The sequence below is a fragment of the Psammomys obesus genome, unplaced genomic scaffold (assembly GCF_907164565.1).
Source record: "Psammomys obesus unplaced genomic scaffold, mPsaObe1.curated_primary_1811, whole genome shotgun sequence".
Lineage (NCBI taxonomy): Eukaryota > Metazoa > Chordata > Mammalia > Rodentia > Muridae > Psammomys > Psammomys obesus.
In genome coordinates, this window is record NW_026585644.1 from 50563369 (window position 1) to 50582021 (window position 18653).

Consider the following 18653-nt stretch of genomic DNA (forward strand, 5'->3'; position numbering starts at 1 on the left):
CCAAACGCAGTGACAGCAAGTGTGCACCACCACATCCAACAAACACCGCTCTGCTATTTGCCTGTATCTCGGCACATGTTACTAATACAATCTCAGCCGCTCTTTTTCCTATGGGTTTGCACTCTCTTGATAATTGTTGGTCTTTCGGTCAGTATTGGCTTTGCTGGAAAAGAGCTGAGGAATGGTCAGGCACGTGGAGGAACCCTTGCTATCAACCTGAAGCAAACTGTGTCCTCCCCTAAGCTGCACACAAACTGATGATGGCAGGGTCAGACAAGCAGCGATGCTCTCTGCAGCCAGCCCCCCAGTATTTGCCACCGTGGACAAAGGAGCAGGAAGGAAAGAGGGGGCTCTCTCTTTTCTGTCAGGCTACCCTCCCCTCTTCAGTCAATCTTGCTGTTCCCTCTTGCCTCAGGAGCAACTCCCAGGAACAATCTGACTAGGGTAAATTGACTGTATTCTCAGGCTACCCAAATCAGTCTTTCACTCTCTGCCTCCTTCCCGGTCACCTAGTTCTGAGGAACCCTAGGTGCTCAGGACAACACACAGGGGTGGGGAATCTTGCCTTCCAGGACGGAAAGGGGCTGCAGGTAGATCCGAGGGAAGATATCCGTGGGGAAGCTGGAGTTTGGATAGAGACGGGCACTGTGATGATGGCGTCAGGAGCCTGAGGTCTGAAAAGCCCGAAAACCTTCATCCCTTACGTCTGCTGCGAAACTTGCAGCGGTGAGTTTCCGGACAATGAAGGGCAGGGAGTGGGAGGACTTCCCGGAGGGGTATGAATCGGTCAGTTTCGAACTTCTGGGAGTCTACCGAAAAGCTTGCCTTAACCCCATCGTCCTCGAAAGTTTTCGGACTGGTCCACACAACAAGTGATGTAAGTACGGGTCTTGGGCGTTTTCAGAGTGATACCCTCAGTTCTCGTGCAGGACTTGACAGCTCCAGTTTCATCGAATGCGGGGTCACGATACCTTCTAGTCCGGACGGTCCCGGCCGCTCCAAGCCCCGCCCCCCGTCCTTTGAACTTCTGGGCACCACTTGCCTTAGAGCTAAGCTGAGGAGTCGGGCGCTCCCTGCAGCTGATCAGTCTTTAGACACCAAAAAGAGTGAGTGGAAAAGCTGCTCAGAGCCTCTTCCAGTGCCCAAAGTAGGGAGACCGACTGAAAGAGGAGTCCGGCCGCTAAAACAAACATAAGCCCTCTCCACTCGGGGACTTCCGAGGAGCCTAGGACACGGCCCTGCCGTTGCATCCGGCCGGGATCCCCTGGAGCTCGTGACTAGGGCTGTCCTGCCGGCCGCTCCTCGGATTTGTGACGTGCGGCAAGCTGTGGCGGTGACGGGGCCACCACACAAAGCAGGGCGGTCCGGGCGCAGGATCCCAGGCTGAGACTGCCAACGGCATGGGGAGGGGACGGGGGGCGAGGCGCCCCCGGGCGCCCGGGCTCCCCGCAGCATTAAAGTGAGCACCCAGCCAGCGGCTGGGGGCCGGCGGAGGGCGGGCCGAGGTCGCCCGGCGCGCGCCTGGCTGCTGTGGCCTCGCTTGCTGCCCGCGCGCCCGGCCCTGCGGGGGATAGCCACGCCCTTTCGGGGGTGGAGCCACGGTCCCGGGAGGCTCTGCAGCTGGAGACGCCCGGGCCCGCGGGGGCTGTGGCAGCAGCTGCAGCTGCAGCGTCGGCGGCGGCAGCAGCGCCAGGAGCTGCTGCAGCAGCGGCGGAGGCTGCTTCTGGACGCCTTAGGGTCGCGCAGCCGCAGCCCGAGTCCGGAGGCTCAGGGCGGTGCGCTGGGCGCTGCCGCCGCTGCTGCTGCTGCGGGCCACCGGTCCTTACCCGGGCCCCCACTGCCGCCGGGGCCGCGGATGCCGTCCCCACTCCCGTCGACTCTGCCGGAGAGTGCGCCCCAGCCTGGACGCCGACCCCGACCGGGTCTCCACTCCTCCGCCGCACCTCCCATGACAGCACCCGCTCGAAGATGGCTGCGAAGGGCGCGCACGGCTCCCACCTGAAGGTGGAGACCGAGATGGAGCGCTGCCGCGCTGAGGGCCACTGGGACCGCATGTTCGAGCTGGTCCGGCATCTGCAGACTCTGGGCATTTCCGGGGGCGGCAGTAGCAACCGGCGAAACAGCCCGAGCGGCAGGTTCTCTCTGGACACCGGTGAGTGAGGGAAGGGCAGGTTCGCCGGCAGCGAGCGCGCGAAAAGCACCGCCTCCTCCAGGAAGCGCGGCTCGACCCACCATCCTACTTGCCGAGGCAGTTCGGAAAGTCCTTCAGTTCCTAGAGAGAAGTCGAGTTCAGATTGGGTGTTTGAAGAGGAGAGAGAGAAAAAGCTTGTGCTCTCTGGCCTTTAAGGTCATGGGTAACCCTACGGTGAAATGGAGTTTTCTCTAGGTATCAGAGAAGTGCACTAGACCGGACTCTTGCCTCCCTAAACCGCCTAAACTCCCTCATGTTGAAGTTTGTGTCATCTCTTATTTTCCTCTCAAAGTTGAGAACCAAGCTCTGTCCACAGCAGACTTGGACCGAGGCTTGTTGAGGACCAGGTAGGTCGGAGAAGAGAGGCGGGCAAACCTTAGTTTCTTCACTAGTGGCGGACACTGGCCCCATCCACTCCTGGCAGTCTGTGTGGCTTTAGCAGTAGGGCTGGTTTAGCTGGGCTGGCCTCCTGAGCAGGGGCGGGAAAGAACCCTGATGGGGCGGAGGAAGAACCCCGCCCAGTCTCCAGCCCCAGATCCTGTTTAGGGTGTTTGGAGAGAGAGGTTCAGACTCCCCCCCTCCCCGTACACACCTACCTTTTAGGCAGAGAATAAGTCCGTATATAAAGATTTCCCCAAACCGCCCAGGCCAGGACGCTTCTGCAGGAGAGATGGGATGATTATAATAGCAATGATAGGCTGCATCAATATCGAGCTTGCTGTGTGACGGACAAGTCCTCAGGACTAATCAAGTCATCACTCGACAGCTCCTCCTCTTTGCTGTACTTCACCGTCCAGCCGTAAACTGTGCAATCTGAACCCGGGATTCCGAGTGCATCTTTTCTGTTTGTGCTGTTCTCTCCGAGGTGCACATATACCCATATACCCTTGTAGAATACCCAGAGTGGACAAGGGGCGGGATGGTGGGTGGTTGTGGCTTAGCTCGTAGGGCTCCAAGGGTGGAAGGCGCTAGAGACCTTGCAAGGGTGATGTTTGGGAAGGGCAAGTGTCTGCTTAAGGGAAGCCCTGGGTGCAGGGAGGTCTGCGCATGCCAGTGGCATGGCAGTCAGTCCTTTCCTCTTCCAAGGCCCCAGCAGGACATTTGCAGGAAACCCCTCGGCAGGGCTGGCTCAGGGGGGGCTGAGAATTGACAGAGTATTGGTACCTGGTAAGGTGTGGGAGTCTGAGTGAAGTTGGCCCCACAGAGCAAGGTGCTGGCCCAGGACAGGAAGCAGGCCTCCTTTCGTCCCCATGGGGCTAAGTTGTTTAGAGCTTCCAATGGCTAATCAGTATCCCAGGACAGAAAGATGTAGGGAGCCAAAAGGGAAAGGGAAGAATGGATTTAAAGATGGACTTTAAAGTCTGACTGCAGGCCTGTTGGCCAGGGTATCACGTGTCTGCAGTCCTACCACCTGGGAGGCAAAGGCAGAGGGTGGTTTGGAATCTGAGGCTAGCCTGAGCTCTGTGTGGATTGGTGAAATTCGTCCTTGAAAAAACCCTCCAAAACTAAGAGGACAAAGCTGAGTGCTAGATCCCTGAGTTTGATGCCCAGCATCAACAGTAACCCAACAAAAACTCTCAGGATTTCTCTGATTCTTTAATGTGCTCATCCAGTGTGAGGTGAAAGAAAGGTTAGACTATAAATGCCAAATTTCCCAAACCTAATCCTCAGAACACTTTTGGGAAACAGAGCCACAGCTTGAGGATGGTGGGAGTTTTTTCCTTATCTTTGATGTGTGGACACCAAGGTTCAGGGGTCACACAGTATGTATGTTGGCAGAGCTTGTGTTCATTAATGCACAAGTCCTTGCAAGCAAACTGGCACTAGTGGTAGAGTTGGGGCCTGGAGCTTGAGTTGTCTTTGGCTGGGAACTGACCAGTGTATACAGGGAGACTGAGTAGTGAAAACAGATGGCCTCCCCTGCTTAGCTCTGGGGGTGATGTTTCTCTCATAGTTAAATCTGGATACACAACCCCAACCTACCTACATACATACATATACATAAAGTGTGTGCATATGTGCATGTGTACACACACACACACACACACACACACACACACACACACACACACCAACAAGAGGAAGGAATTAAGTAGTGCCAGGGCATGCAAGAACCATCTTTGGATTGACTGCTATTTCTCTTTCTCTGGATTTTGTAGTTACTCAGAGAATAAGAACCTCTTTTGGGAAAAAATAGTGTTGGTGCTCACCCCCCTAACTGCAGCCTAGGATGGAGAATCTTTATTTTTTGTAGGCGTCATGGCACACACCCTTAATCTCAGCATGGGAGGAGGGCAAATGCAGAAGGATCTTTATGAGTTCAAGGCCAGCCTGGGTTACATAGTGAGTTCCAGGTCAGTCGGATAGGGCTACATAGTGAGACCCTTGACCCTCTTCCCCTCCCCCCCTTTATTTTTAATTTTGTGTGTTTTACTTATGTGTATATGTGCATGTGGATGTGCCCACGGAGGCCAGAAGAAGGTGTTGGATCTCCTAGAGCTTGAGTTAGACGGGACTGTCAGTTGCCTGATGTGGGTGCTGGGAACCAAGCTTGTGTTCTCTGCAACTTGAGCAATATCTCCTGCCTATATGATGATTATTAAAAACTCAACCTGCCAGAGTCTTATAGGCAATGAGTGACCTGAAGGTGACATAATGTGGAAAAGGGCAGAAAGTGCTGAGGGAGGGCTGGCTGAACCCAAGAGACCCCCATTTTACTGAGGGCCTGCTGTGTCAGAGCTTTCTGTAGATACTTAGGGTGGCCTCAGAACATAGATTCCAGCAGATGCTGAGAGGGAGGAGCTGGCCGCTGGGCAGTGGGACTGAGGGAGCAATGCTGAAACAGAACAACCCCAGGCCCTTTTCCTGTCACAATGGGGCTACTCCCACCACAGAGGAGGTAGTCACTACCTTTGTATTTGTTCTTCAAAATTACATACGGGGTATCTTTGTTGATGTGGTGAGCATGGGAGAGCGGAACTTCAGAGGTTTGGTCTTGTGAAAGCAAAACCGGCCCAGTATTTTGATTTGACTTTTAACAACCTTTCCCGTTACTTTTATTTATTTCATTTGAGGGGCAGGATGTCCCTGAGCCACAGCCTTCATGCAGAAGTCAGAGACCAGCTTGTAGGAAGTCAGGTTTTTTTTTAATTTTTTTATTGTTTTTGTTTTATTGCCATCATTTAGGCTCTGGGATCTAACTCAGGTTGTCAGGCAGGGTTAAAAGTTTTGCTCAAGCTGTCTGAAAGCCATCCAGTGTTTGGATTTTGTTAACACATTATTATGAAACATTTACAGAACACCTTTAAAAAAAAGAAGGAAGCCCATCTGTTACCAGCCACATTCAATGGTTATGAATGCAGGAACAAGCTTTAAAAAAATTAACTCACATTTTAGTGTGTGTGTGTGTGTGTGTGTGTGTGTGTGTGTGTGTGTGTAGGTCAGAGAACAACTTGCAGGAGTCAGTTTTCTCTTTCTAGCGTGGGTGCTGAGGATCAAACACAGCTTGTCAGGCTTGGTAGTAGGTGCCTTTAATTGTTGAGCCATCTTGATCCTCATGATCCATCTTTTTCAGACTGTTCTCCCTGACTTTACCGTTTTAGGAAATAACCCATTAAAAGTATAAACACTATACCATAATTGTCTCTTTGGTTTTGCTTTTCATTAGAATGATGTGTTTCTTTAACTGGAAGGATTGCCTTAAATACAGCTTCAGTTTAAGTGTCTGAGGCAGGTTGGTCTTTCACCTTTTTCTCCCAAGTCCATGCTTGGAGGGCCTCAGTCCCTGCAAGCCTTTGGGGATAGAAGCCACAGAATCTCTTACCAGTTTGATGTGAAAGAGAGAGAAGGCTGATTTGGCCCACACTTCCTAGCTGTAAATGTGCATGTGTGTTTTCCAAAGGTGGCCACTCAGTGAACCCTGCTTGCCTCTGCTAATTGCAGGTGTCCTGTGGGGCTGCCATGGCTCTGACAAGAGGAGCTAGATCCTCTGACCCAGACCTGGACAGGGCTGAGCTGATTCACCCTAATTAGATGATTCAGGCTAATTGAAAATTTAGGACTTGAAATTCCCAGGGGCCCTTTACTTTCATAGACTTCTCAATGGAGAATAGTATGATAGGAAGAAGAAGGGAAAAGAGTAAGGAGAAGGGGAATTGAGAAAAGGAAATAACGTGATACTTGTCGAGTGAGTCTGCCAAACCAACAGATTTGGTAGAGGAGGCTGGGAGGGAAGCCTCCCTGAAAAGGACTGGCATTGAGAGTAGACAGCCAGAGGGGCTGGAGATGAGGCTCTGGTAGAGGCCACCTTGGCACCACACACAAACAGTGCTTCACATCCTTGCAGTAAAGCGAGAGGCGCTTGCCCCTGCTGTGGGATTCACTGCTAGCGTTCAGCCTAATCATAGAAGATTGCAGACCTTTCTTTATTTTTAAACTGTCTGAGGCCAGCAAGGTAGCTCAAGGTGCTTGTTGAGAAGCCTGCCAGCCTAGGTTCCATCCTGTACCCACATGGTGAAAAGTGAGAATCAATGGACTCCTTACAGGTTGACCTCTGACCTCTGGCCAGACATGACCAATGGGGTGCCCTAGCCAATAAGTAACACATTAGGTAAATGTTTACATCTTTTTCTTCCAGTTGTCAAGATCTCTGCTGTGAGTGAGATACAGGACAGACGCTCTTGTTTGCCTATGTCGTGTTGTCACTGTCCTTGGTTGCTACCCTAACAAAACCACAAATATGGGACACCCAGCTACCTTAGAGGGCTGTGCAGGCTAAATATGATTACACAATAAAATGCCTGGCATGGAGCAGACCCACAACAGATGTTAGTGTCCCTTCCACAGTTCTGTCCCCTCAGGGCTTAGAGCAGTGCTCATCAAACAGACTTGGAGAGGGGAGAGTCCTTGGTTAAGTCTCTCACCTGCTCTGCTGCTTACCGAGGAGAGGAAGGGAGGGAGGGAGACACAAAGTTCTGCAACCTCTTTCTGATTTATTTAGTTATTTTAATCGTTCGATTCAGCCAGTTCAATGGTGTTTGTCCGGTTTCTACAAGTGCACTCAGGTTTTCATACCCGTGGAGAAGGTGCCACAAGCTGAAACCTGCACGGAGCATACCACCCTAGGCCGCAAGGGTTCAGGGGGCACTCTGGGAGCAAAGCAAATTTCTTTTGGCATGAAAAGTAACTAGATGGGGACCAGGACCTCTGGGAGGGCTAGGTGAGTTCTGTGGCAGGGTGGGGGGAGTTAAGCTGCAGGGGATGGAGAGGCTTCCCCTCTTTGGAGGAGCCTGGGGAGGACACAGTTTCCTAGAGCTGGCTTGGAACCCTGCTGTGGGTTTCACAAAGCAGGGCAGAGCCTTGAGCCAGAAGCACAGAGGTACACAGCTCTGGTGAGAGCTGGGACTGATGATGCATCCATGCTAGACATCAGCTGCTCTTCCTGCTGATATTTGGAAATGAAGGTCACTTTCCAGGCCTGCGTTGGTTTAAATCTTATTTTTGAGTAGATGGTATATTTACAAAGGTCAAACATATTGCCAAAGGTGCCACAAGACTGAAAAGCTCTACTGTGTCTCCAGCCTGTTCCCAAGGCTTCCAAAGGTGTCTGTGCATGTGTATTTCTGTGTATCTGTGTGTGTGTCTTCTGTCATGTGCATACAGAAACACACAATGGCTTATGATTGCGGCACCATGGTGCACTCAGCTTTTTTCTTTCCTTCTGTTTTTTTGTTTTGTTTTAATGAGGCAGGGTTTCACAAAGTAGCCCTACCCAGCCTGGAACTCTCTGTTTAGACTAGGCTAACCTGGAACTTGCAGACATCTGGTGCTGCTGTTGATATTAAAGGGGTGTCAGTTCCATGACCTGCTCACTGCTTCCTTCTTTCGATGATGGGCTCATTACCTAACTCTGGCAGGCCTTGGCCAGGATGACCTCAAACTCAGAGATCTGCCTGCCTCTTCCTCACTTTGCTTTGTTATCAGTTTAACTTGAAGTTCCTTCTACAGTTGCATATACAGAGCATCCTCAGCCCATTTTTGTGGATGCAGGGGTGTCATTTTTTATGGACATAGGGAATTTTAATTAAGCCACCCATTGATGGACATAAAGCCTCTCTGCCTTTTTCTTTTTTCTAGTATAAATGTTGCTGAGGAATTATGAGTAGGTTGTTTTACACATGTGCAAAAACATCTGTAGAATGTTGCCAAGTAGCCCTTTCTAGAAATTTCTTCAACTTATAGTCCATCACCGGATGAGAATTTGAAAGTGGCACTGTTACAGGCAGGTCCTCAAATGTTAATTTTAAAAATCCTGAGGTTGGTAGCAAAGGGTCTGATGATGCTTCTTCAGGGCAGCCCCCCCTGCCCTGGGGATTGTGTGGCTGCGTGGTTCAGGGCTGCGTGGTTGTTAGGGAGAATCCCTCTCAGGAGTGCAGTTTTGGATCTGGCCTTGAGACTGAACAGAAGCAGGGGTTCTCAGGAGGAGGGAGTAGTGGTCGATGAAAGCATTGTGAAAAGGTGGGGCAGAGCAGGCCCCACCTATATTCCTAGACATACACACCCAAGTCTGTCGGCTCCCTCCGAGCTAGGGGGAGTCTCATTCACCAGACAGGTGTTTATGAGATACTTCCATCGACTAGTTCCTCATCCTGGGTAATGGGGCAGGCACAGCCAGCTGAGGCAGTTGGACTTAAGCTCTGTATACCAGACACCTGGCTCGTGTGTGGGTGTGTGTGTGTGTGTGTGTGTGTGTGTGTGTCCCTCTGTCACAGGTAGCAGGAATGTGGTAGTGACAAGATTGGAATTTCATTGTGGTAGGGGAAAGTACAATCAAATCCTCTAAAGCTACTTGCCAGGTTATGACGTCTGCAGATGAGCTCCTTATGTGAGAAGACATTTGAAAACGTGATCAATGACTTGCCTTGCTACGCAAGAAACCAGACATGCCACATTCACTCTTTGCTCTAGCTGCTGGGTCATCTTGAACCTGAAAGTCCCTTAACATGGAGCAAATCAATTATGCTAGACCTAAGAAACTAGGAGAATGCGAAATGGGCTATTAAGCCATACAATACAGTTTTCCTCTTCCATGGCTTGTCTGGGAGCATTTATTTTTTTAGGTGGGTTCTTGGTTGGTCACCCAGACAGGCTTAGAACTCCCTTCAGTCTAAAAAGCCTATTTAAGTTTATGGAAAATGCATCTTTATTTTCTCAGACTTGAGCCATTTGGGTAGGGGCAGTTCCGGGCCCAGGATATTTACCATGTATGTTCAAGCAGTCAAGGATCCTTGTCCTGTGTTTCAGATGACTTTGGGAAATTGCTGCTAGCAGAAGCCCTTCTGGAGCAGTGTTTGAAGGATAACCACAACAAAATAAAGGACTCTATTCCTTTGTTGGAGAAAAATGAGGACAGGCTGAAAGAAGCCAAAGAACATCTAAGCAGCATCCTTAACAATGGGAAGCTGCCGGTGAGTGAGTTACCCCACTCCCAAAGGGTGGGCGGAGCTGGGGACTCTGGGCAGCAGGTGGAATCCTGTGTATGCCAAGTAGCTCTGATGGATGTGGGGGAAGGTAGTCATCATGACCCTGCAGCCTGGGTGACCCCTCAAGTCTGTCTCGCTCAGTTATCACTGAAGATAAGCCACCGCCCTAACTTCAGCTGTTCCCTGGTTCTGGGATTGCAGTGTCTCCTTAAGGCTTCCCAGGGACTTTTAATAATGGGATGCCGTTAGCCCCACTTCTGTGACCTGGAAGAGGCGATGACTCAACAGATACGGTCCCATCTGCTGTGACATCCAAGCAGGTGCCCCTGCTCCTTCTTGGTGCAGACTCCTGAAGACCCGGAATGGAGTAAAGTAATGACTGAGAAATTTGCCCTGGTTGGAGGATGGCTTCCACAGGCCTCACTTTCAGAGCGAAATACGTTCTCGTGTGTTCTTTCCTATTGGGCATATTGTGAGCTTGCAGGGACACGGGTCAGGGACAGGACAGGTGGCTAAAGATCTGGGTAGCAGGGGGATCTTTATCCTAAGCCCAGGAATTTCTTCAGGCACCTTTTCCCTTGGTCAGGATTAGTGGTTCTGACTATTTAGGTCGACAGACAAGAAGACTTCAAATTCAGAGCCAGGGTAGCTGACGTAACATTGCAAAGTGAAGATATTATACAAGTCACAATATAGCGGCTACCATTGCTCCATATGGGAGAAAAGAGACACCCTCACTGTACTCACTGTATGGTTCTGGGTGCCCTGTTGTGAACTGTCCTTAGTCCACCGGGATGTGCCAGCAGCCACACCCACTCATCATGCCCTGAGCCTCGCTGTCCTTTCACCCATGTGCGTGATCATAATCACTGTTCACAGCCTGTATTTATCATGCTCCTCTCTCAGGGGAAGTTTGAAGCTGTGTTCTCAACTTTGCCCTGTGAGTTCCTTAGCCTCACTGTGATGGGAGGCAGGGATGGGTGTTATCTCTCCTTGTGAGTAGGAAGACGTGAGCTTGTAGCTTGAGACCACCACACGGAATGGCAAAGACACCACACAGCTCATGAGCACTTTGGGCTGGATCCCTCTGGGGATGTGTTTTGTTACCTGAGGCCCTGATTGAGGAAGCAGGTGGCCTCTTGGGGGCACTAACAAATGGCTTCTAACAAACCAGCCTTTGAGAGTTAAAGGTAGTCAGAGAGAACAGGATAGGTGTGTAGGTCTTCCTCAGTGCTGTGGGCACGTCACAGGAGGGAGCTTCCTGGGCGCTGGGGAGGCTTCCAGGAGGAGGTGAGGCTAAGGGAACAGGTGACAGTCTGGGCAGGCATAGGGAATTGTTCTGAATGAGCAGAGGCAGTAAAGGAATAGTATTTTCCAAAACCAGAGACTAAGGGGGATGGAGAATGGAAGGGTGGCTTCCATGGGGCTTGGCTTGGCCTCACCCTGTTTCTCTTACTTGGCCCTTTAGAAGGAAGAGGATGGTGAGAGTGGTGGAGAACCCTCCCTGGGATCACAGATGCCTTGACCTACCTACCCACTCCAGCCTGTGGGAGAGGTTAGGGGGTGGGACCAGGACTCCACCCCCAGGGAGCTTTCTAGTCTGATTGCCCTTGTACCAAGGACAATGGCCAGAGCCTGGCCTGATAGGCCAGTTGTGCCCAAGGCTGTAGCCCTCAAGAGGGGGAAGACCTTAAGTAGAATAGACTGTTATCTAAGGCTGGAGTTGAGGGCTGCGCCCAGCCAGCTCAGCTCAGCCTCCCTCGGCCGGCAGTATTGGGTGATCTGACAGCACGTGCCTTGCTAGGGTAGCTGGGCCAGGGCCAAGCAGAGCAGCTGAGTCCCTAAGGATGCTGTGAGAGGCCTGAGCTAGTAGAGCAGGCTTTGTACTAGCTATTTGGGGCCTCCTGGGCTCTGTGCTTAACCCTGATGAGGACGGTGACCTCCTATCCTCTGTCCATGAGGTTAATATGGCTGTTCCCCCTTCCAGAGCTCCTGCTGCAGGGGTGTAGATGCCAGCTTCAGGGTGCTCATGAGCTCTTTCTAAAGCCTTTCACGTAATTTCTTTAATTTTACCTAACACACACACTATACATTTTGGACTCCTAGCCAGGCGTGGTAGTACATGCCTTTAATCCTAGCACTCGAGAGGCAGAGACAGGTGGATATCTGAGAGTTCAAGACCAGCCTGGTCTATAAAGCGAGTCCAGGACAGCCAGGTTACACAGAGAAACCCTGTCTTGAAAAGCCATAAATTATCTATCTATCTATCTATCTATCTATCTATCTATCTATCTATCTATCTCTAGGGCTGCCATAAAATTTGGCTCACTTCCTGTCCCCAACTATTCAGAATAAGTGCTGAATTTCCGGGAGCCAGCCTGGGTGGCTGTGAGGGCTTGTGAGGGCTTCAGGAGAGAAGACAGGCCCAGATCTGCAGCTGCCTGAAGTCAAGACAAGAAGCAATTAGGGACATTGTAAGCATTTCAGGAGGAGCCACAGTGTAGGCCATAGACTAGGCTGTGGACTTGGTTGTGGAGGCAATGGAGCAAGGCATCATGGAAGACTGCCTGGAGGAAGAGTTTGAGCAGAGTCTTAGGCAAATCATGGCTTGTGGCTCAGTGGGAGAGAGATGGAATTGTTGGAGCTGGAACCTGCTTACACACCTTTGTCCTTTCAGCCACAGTACATGTGTGAGGCCATGCTGATCCTGGGCAAGCTGCATTATGTGGAGGGCTCATACCGGGATGCCATCAGCATGTACGCACGGGCCGGGATCGATGACATAGCCGTGGAGAACAAGCCCCTTTATCAGATGCGGTTGCTGTCAGAGGCGTTTGTCATCAAAGGTAGTTGTGCTCTCCTCTTTGGGGCCCCCACTGCCCAGCTGGTCCACTCTGCACTCAGGTGTCTAGAGCAGGCAGCAGCGCAGGGCAGTGAACATGTTGAGGGTGGGACCTGTAAGGCAGTGTCCAGATGTTAACCCCAGGCACAGCTGCACAGTGCTGCTCAAGGGACTGTGGACTCGGGTTCTCACCTGGGCTCTGTTGACAACTGCTTAGCAAACTGGATGCCCTTGGGCAAACTGCCTCTTCACCTTTCTTGGCTCCAGTTGACTTATTTGTAATTAGGAGGTTGTGCTACCAGCCCTTCCAGGCCCTCGTGACCACCTACGTTATATAACCAGGTCAAGAAGACTGCTCTGCCAGGATCTGTCACTCTCCAGGTGTGGGGTCCCTGTCGTGAGCAGAGAGGGGGTGCTGAGATCCAGTGATAAGGACTTTCTGTCCCTCAGGAGTCTCAGCCCTCCCTGGGCAAAGCACACTTTAGAAGAAACCCTGAGGACAGGGTCAGTGAGAAGAATTTCATGAAGGGACTGTTTTCCAGTAGTGTTGATAACCACACCACACACACACACACACACACACACACACACACACACACACACACAGCACATTTGTTTTTAGACTCTTTCACTTCCTCTGCAACCCTGGAAGGGCCTGCTGTTAGTGGCAGTGAGATCCCTCCTCCTAGCCTGTTGCTGACATTCTGGGATGTTTGAACATCTCTCTATTTCAGAGAGAGAGAAGTCTAGAAAAGCCACCTGTACTCCGATTGGGATTTGGTGCCTGGCACGGGTAGAGTATGTGCTACTCTTTCTACATTGGGAAACTGAGGCCTAGAGAAGAAATGTACCTTGCCCAAATGTAACCATTTGGAGTGAGGAGCAGACCCTCCAGTCTGTGATGCTGGCACTGGAAAATGAGCATTCTCTCCCTGTGCTGGACTCTGGCTGGAGGAGACTGAGGTCCCTGAGTCCTTTCTCTGCTAAGTCCACATTACCCTAGAAGCCTCCCAAGTTGGTTTCCCGGGGCAGTGGGCTGGAGGGCAAGGACCCACCTCTAGAGCCTAGTCTGTGAGGGCTGCCCTCTGCCTACTCACCTCCCTCTGTGCCGGTGGCAAAGGCCAGGCTTGGGAAGTGATCATTTTTGGGTGCTCAGGTCTTTGGGGTCTCTTGGGAACCACTTCATCTGTGGATATCCTCCCTTGGGGGCTCCTTTTCAGTCCTTTCTCCTGTCAGCCTTGCTCAGTACATATTGCTCTGTGTCCTGCTCTCTACTCTCTCCAGCATGCCTCCAGCTTCTTGGGGGAACACCGTCCTGGTGGTCAGAGGTCCTGCCAGGGAGGTAAGGATCCAGCATTGCTTGCGCGGGCGGCTCAGTTGTAGGCTGCGCTGGCTCTCCCATCCCTCAGTGACTGCATGTGTCCCCCTCCTGCCCCTTGCCTGACTCCTCTCTGCTTGTATTCCCAGTCCTATTGCAGTGACCACCCCTGCTGCTTGGCACATTGGGGTCTGCCTGAACCTGTGCGTGCTCAGCGTGTGCATGCTTGTAGTGTAACCGAGTCTGCGGGATCTGGTGGGTCTCTTCACCCAGAGTGCACAAAAGGAGATGGGGAGGGCTGGTTTGGGGGCTGGCTTGAGGGCATGAGGGTAGTGACAGCAGGGCCCCGAGCTCATACAATGGCGGTGAGCCATTGTATCCTCACCTCAAGTCAGATGTGGCCTCACTGGAGTCTCCAGACCCCTGAGTTGGTGCTCTCTTCTTCCCAGGCTACGCATGAGGAGCTGGGGTTGCTGCAGGTGGCTCCTGCCAGATCTCACAGCACCGGTTTTGAACCTGGGCAGCCAGACAACCTCTGGCATAGGTGGAAAGGAGTTACCCCAAATCCTTGTCACAGACAAGGAAAGTGAGGCTGATGGAAGGGAAGCCGTTTACCCAGGACATCACTTAGCTTCTCCAGAACCTCTGGGTGTCAGGCTGTAGCTTTCTTTTTCTTTTTCCGTTTTTTGAGTACGTGGATACTTGTGTGCCAGCATGCATAAGAGAGAGAGAGAGAGCATGTGCGTGCACGTGTATGTTAGATGCATGTATGTGTGGAGGCATGTTTGTGTATAAATATGTGGGTTCTCGTGCATGTGTGTGCAGGCATGTATATGGCCTCAGGTTGGTGTTGGGGATCATCCTCAGTTGCTCTTCTGCCTTATTCGCTGAGGCAGAGTCTCTCAGTTAAACACCGAGCTGGCCCTGAGGACCCCACCTCCTGAGACTGGGATTACAACCAGGCTGCCATGCCCACCCAACACTTATGGATTCTGGAGATATGGACTCTGGTCTTTTTGTTTGTATGGCAAGTCCTTTAACCACTGAGCCATCTCCACAACCCTAGACTACAGCTTGAGGACCCTTTTGTGGGTGGTTCCATTTGGGGCTACCCAGTGTGCCCCTGGCTAAGAAGGAGAGGACACAGCTGCTGTGTTAGAGGGGAGCCTGAGCCAGCTAGCTTGGAAGACTTGATGGGAACAAATGTGAGCTGCTGTTGTTTTTCCAGGGTTTGGGACAGGCTTCTGGTCCCTCCATTCCCATCCTCAAGGATGTGAAAGCATACCCAGCCAGTTATCCTTTTCTTCAGAGCAGAGGAACTTGGCATGTGGCCTCAGAGCATCATAGAAGGACATGAGGTCCACCTCCTTATCAGATTGAGGCTCTTGTTCTCAGGAAGGCAGAGATGTGGACCTTAAGAGATGGAGACCTTGAGAGAGGGGTGGCTGTAGGAGTCCTGGGTTTCTGTTGATTAAATATCAGCATGTGTGACATGTGTATGTCTATAGGATGGGAAATACATGACCATTCAAATTCTTTAAGGGTAAAGAGAGGTATTGTCTGTGTCAGGTTCATCAGAAGCCAGAGCACTGTGAAGCTGGCTGTCTTGTTTGGTAGCATTCCCAGTGGGTTAGGGCTCTTGCCCATCAAGCAAGATGTCTAAGTCACTGAACAGTGCTGTGCAGAGACACCATGACCAAGGCAGCTCTTAAAAAATAAGGCATTTAATTGGGAGCTTGCTTACAGTCTCAGAGGCTGAGTCCATTGTCAGTGTGGCAGGGAGTATGGCGGCAGTCAGGTGTGCTGGAGAAGCAGCTGAGTGTCTACAGGCTGGGGGTGGGGGATAGCCTGGGCCCAGCATGGACTTTTGAAACCTCAAAGCTCACCCCCAGTGACATACTTCCTCCAACAATAAAGTGCCTTGTAATCCTGCTAATCCTATAAAAGAGTTCCACTCTTTAGTGACTGGGCATTTAAATGTATGGGCCTTTGGTGTCTCACTCAAACACTACACTTGGTGACTGCCTTTAGTCCCTGGGACTCAAATGGTGAAAGGAGAGAACTTCTGAAAGTTCTCTGATTTTCATGCTGTGTGCACATAAATGAATAAATGTATAAAGAAGCCAAAACAACAGAGAAATATATTTCTTCCACTAAAATAGAAAAATAAAACACCTTTATGAAAAGACCTGCCACTTCTGAGATTCTTTCCTTTTGCTTTAGTCTTGAGTCAGTGTCCTTGCTGGTCATACCCTTCTTTCTTTATGTATGGATGCCAGCTTGCATTTGAGCAGATTGAGTGATCCCTGCACAAGTAGCTTCCTGGGTTATTCAGCCTGTAGCATCTCTTTTCCACCAAGCTCACTTGGAACCATTTGCAGTGTGTTCATCCTTTTCTGTCTGCTCAGTGCCCTCCTTCCTCCAGTGTTGTTTCTGGAGGTCTCTGACCCACATCCCACTAAGAAAATAGCATTTGTCAGCAGTTCAGTAAGCAGGTACCTGTTAGGGATGCCAAGGTGAAGAGCTGGGTCCATTCCCTGGTGGAAACAGTGAGCAGGTGAGCGAAGCCAGCCTTGTGTGATGTGGCCCCAGAGGAAGCAGTGGTCTAGGAGGAGGGAGTATTGCCAGAACTAGTGGCATGAGCTCCCTGGTGCCATTCCTTCCTGTCTAATCCTTAGCTTAGTAAAGATCTTTACATCAGTGAAGTCCGCTGTCTCTAAAAAGCAGGAAGTAGAAACTCTCAGAGAAGGCTGTCTGTAGCTTATAGCTGTGGACTCTGTGGCCATGATGTGGCCTGACCCCAGGCTTTTTTCATGGGAGACTTTGTCCTGGCTCTCAGCCCTCTGGGCATTTGAGGGGACAGTTTGTGAAGAACGAGCTGCTGCTGCTAGGTAGTTCCTCTTCTAATGTGAGTGGAGTACTTTACGTGTCCTTATGGGCCCAACAGGTGGAGTTTTTGTCTGCAACTTTAGGATTCTGTCTGGTTTTTGTGGCTCCCTAGGACTCTTGGTTATTGGCCTTTGGCAATTGGCGTAAGATCCATGGATGAGAAACCAAAGCCACTGACTGTTCCTCTAAGTCCTTGGATCTATTTCAGGCCCTGAGGGGGTCTGCCCTCAGCAGCAGGCCTTGGGGCTTCTCTGAGCTGAGGGTGGGGCTAGGTACACACCCCACTGCCAGGCTCCAGACCTCAGGCTCTCACCCACAGTAACAGGCTGCACCTCAACCTTGGTGCTGAGGCTGTATATGTGGAATTCCAATTTTTCAGCTGAGAGATAGCAACATCCTTACAACTCCTCCATGACCTCTGCTCAGGCAAGCTGACATTTTGGGGATTGTCCCTTCTGACCCCATGCTTCTGGAAATCAGTTTCTGTGTAACCAGACTTAGCTTTATAGTGACAGAAATGCTGGAAAACAATCATACAAAGGAGGAGGAACTAAGTTTGGAATGGTGTCAGGCATGACTGGACCTAGAGACTCACAGCAGTTTGGATGCTGTCAGGATTATGGCCTCTGCAGATCAGCACTTACTGCCTCTGAGAGGATGTGTCTGGGAAGGTTGCATCCTCCTGGTTTGGTGGTGCCTGTCATGGTCATCAGCTAGAATGCTGGTGTGGTCCGTGGTGACATCCCCTTATCTCATCTCTGGCCTACTTGGTAGGGATGACTTCTCAGAGGGAGATCAGGGTGCTGGTATCAGAGTATTCGAAAGGCACAGAGGGCAGAGCTCAGGAGCCCAGGCTGCAAGGGCTCCTCTCAGACCACACAACAAACAGCAGGTCAGGGTGCCAGCCCAGGGATAAGTTATCCACACTGCCAGTCCAGTTCAATGCCAGTTCAAGCCACGTTAGAGTAGGTAAGGGCAGGTTTACTGGGGTCAGAGGAGTGGCCACGCAGAGGGAGACAGAAAAGTGGGATGGAGGTTGGGACGCAGAGAGAGACAGAGAAACAGAGACAGAGACAGAGAGAGAAACAGAGAGACACACAGAGAGAGAAATCAAAATGTCTGGATTATATAGTGAAAAGCCTCTGGGGAAGAGGAAGCCCATCCCCTGGGCTGGAAAGTTCAGGGTAGAGGGCGGGGTATGCCAGCCATGCCCTGTAACAGGTAGGGACTGAGGGATGCTGGGAGAACCTGGAAGCCAGCTTTGGTTAAAAAGGCACCTCAGCCACTTGCCCAGGTCTGAATCCCACCACCCAGCTCTCTCTGACTGCAGCTTTGGGCTCATCTCCTGTGGTAAGAAGTACCAGGACATTTGAGCCGCTATGGGAGAGGGAGGTGACAGGTACTACCTGACTATAGAGCTAGGAGAGTGACCTGAACCTATAATGGCTAAGCGCAAGGGAAAAGCCCAGGAAAGTGGGGGCTGGCTCTCTGGGAGGTGGGAAGGGACCATACCTCCTTGGAGGTCAGTGGGTGAGTATTAGAGAGAGGAGACATGGCTGGAGGCCAGGTGTCCCATGGGAGGGCATTGGGAGCAGAGAGCTGGCAGGGAGGCTCGTGTATCTTGGTTGGTGTCCTAGAGTTTTGGCCCAGGGTTGCCCCACCCTAACGTCATAGCCTGTTCCCCCTTCAAAGGTCTGAGTGCTAGACTTCTGTGGGCTCAGGGTAAGAAGCTGTCCTCTTTTCTGTGGGTCTTAGCCCTGAGGTTTTAACCAGCTCTAACATCTCAACATCTTGGGCCTGTGGTTTAGAGCACCATCACCTACCTCAGAGGGCTGTTTGGCCTCCTTCATCTCTCTTCAGGCTTGCCCCTTTCATTTCTCATAGAGTCCCCTTCCTCTCCAGGCATACATTCTGCCTGGAACTTTCCAGGCC

At 51.3% G+C, this 18653-nt stretch overlaps 2 protein-coding genes across 3 annotated transcripts in view; one reads left to right on the top strand and one right to left on the bottom strand.

Moving 5' to 3' along the window:
• Positions 1-1225: 1225 nt before the first annotated feature.
• On the bottom strand, positions 1226-1950 carry LOC129687731 (uncharacterized). Its single transcript, XM_055622291.1, has 2 exons — positions 1827-1950; positions 1226-1731 (listed from the first exon to the last, which is right to left on the bottom strand). Exons 1-2 carry the CDS (start codon positions 1948-1950, stop codon positions 1226-1228), a joined length of 630 nt encoding a protein of 209 aa, XP_055478266.1.
• The window catches only part of Ttc7a (tetratricopeptide repeat domain 7A), a 102070-nt gene continuing 84828 nt past the window's right edge, over positions 1412-18653 (top strand). The window contains exons 1-3 of one of the 2 annotated variants that reach the window (XM_055619378.1): positions 1412-2152; positions 9494-9657; positions 12350-12518. In XM_055619378.1, coding sequence (XP_055475353.1) covers positions 1969-2152; positions 9494-9657; positions 12350-12518 — 517 coding nt within the window. In that variant the 5' untranslated portion in view covers positions 1412-1968. Of the gene's footprint in view, positions 2153-9493; positions 9658-12349; positions 12519-13047; positions 13308-13798; positions 13857-18653 lie in introns of those variants that run through there. The other variant, XM_055619384.1, reaches the window with a different exon arrangement.

Coding starts and splice junctions, on each gene's coding strand:
- LOC129687731 (XM_055622291.1), bottom strand. CDS start 1,950: ATGGGAGGTGCGGCGGAGGAGTGGAGACCCGGTCGGGGTCGGCGTCCA. Junction 1,732..1,826: donor CGGCGGCAGTGGGGGCCCGG/GTAAGGACCGGT, acceptor CGCGACCCTAAG/GCGTCCAGAAGCAGCCTCCG.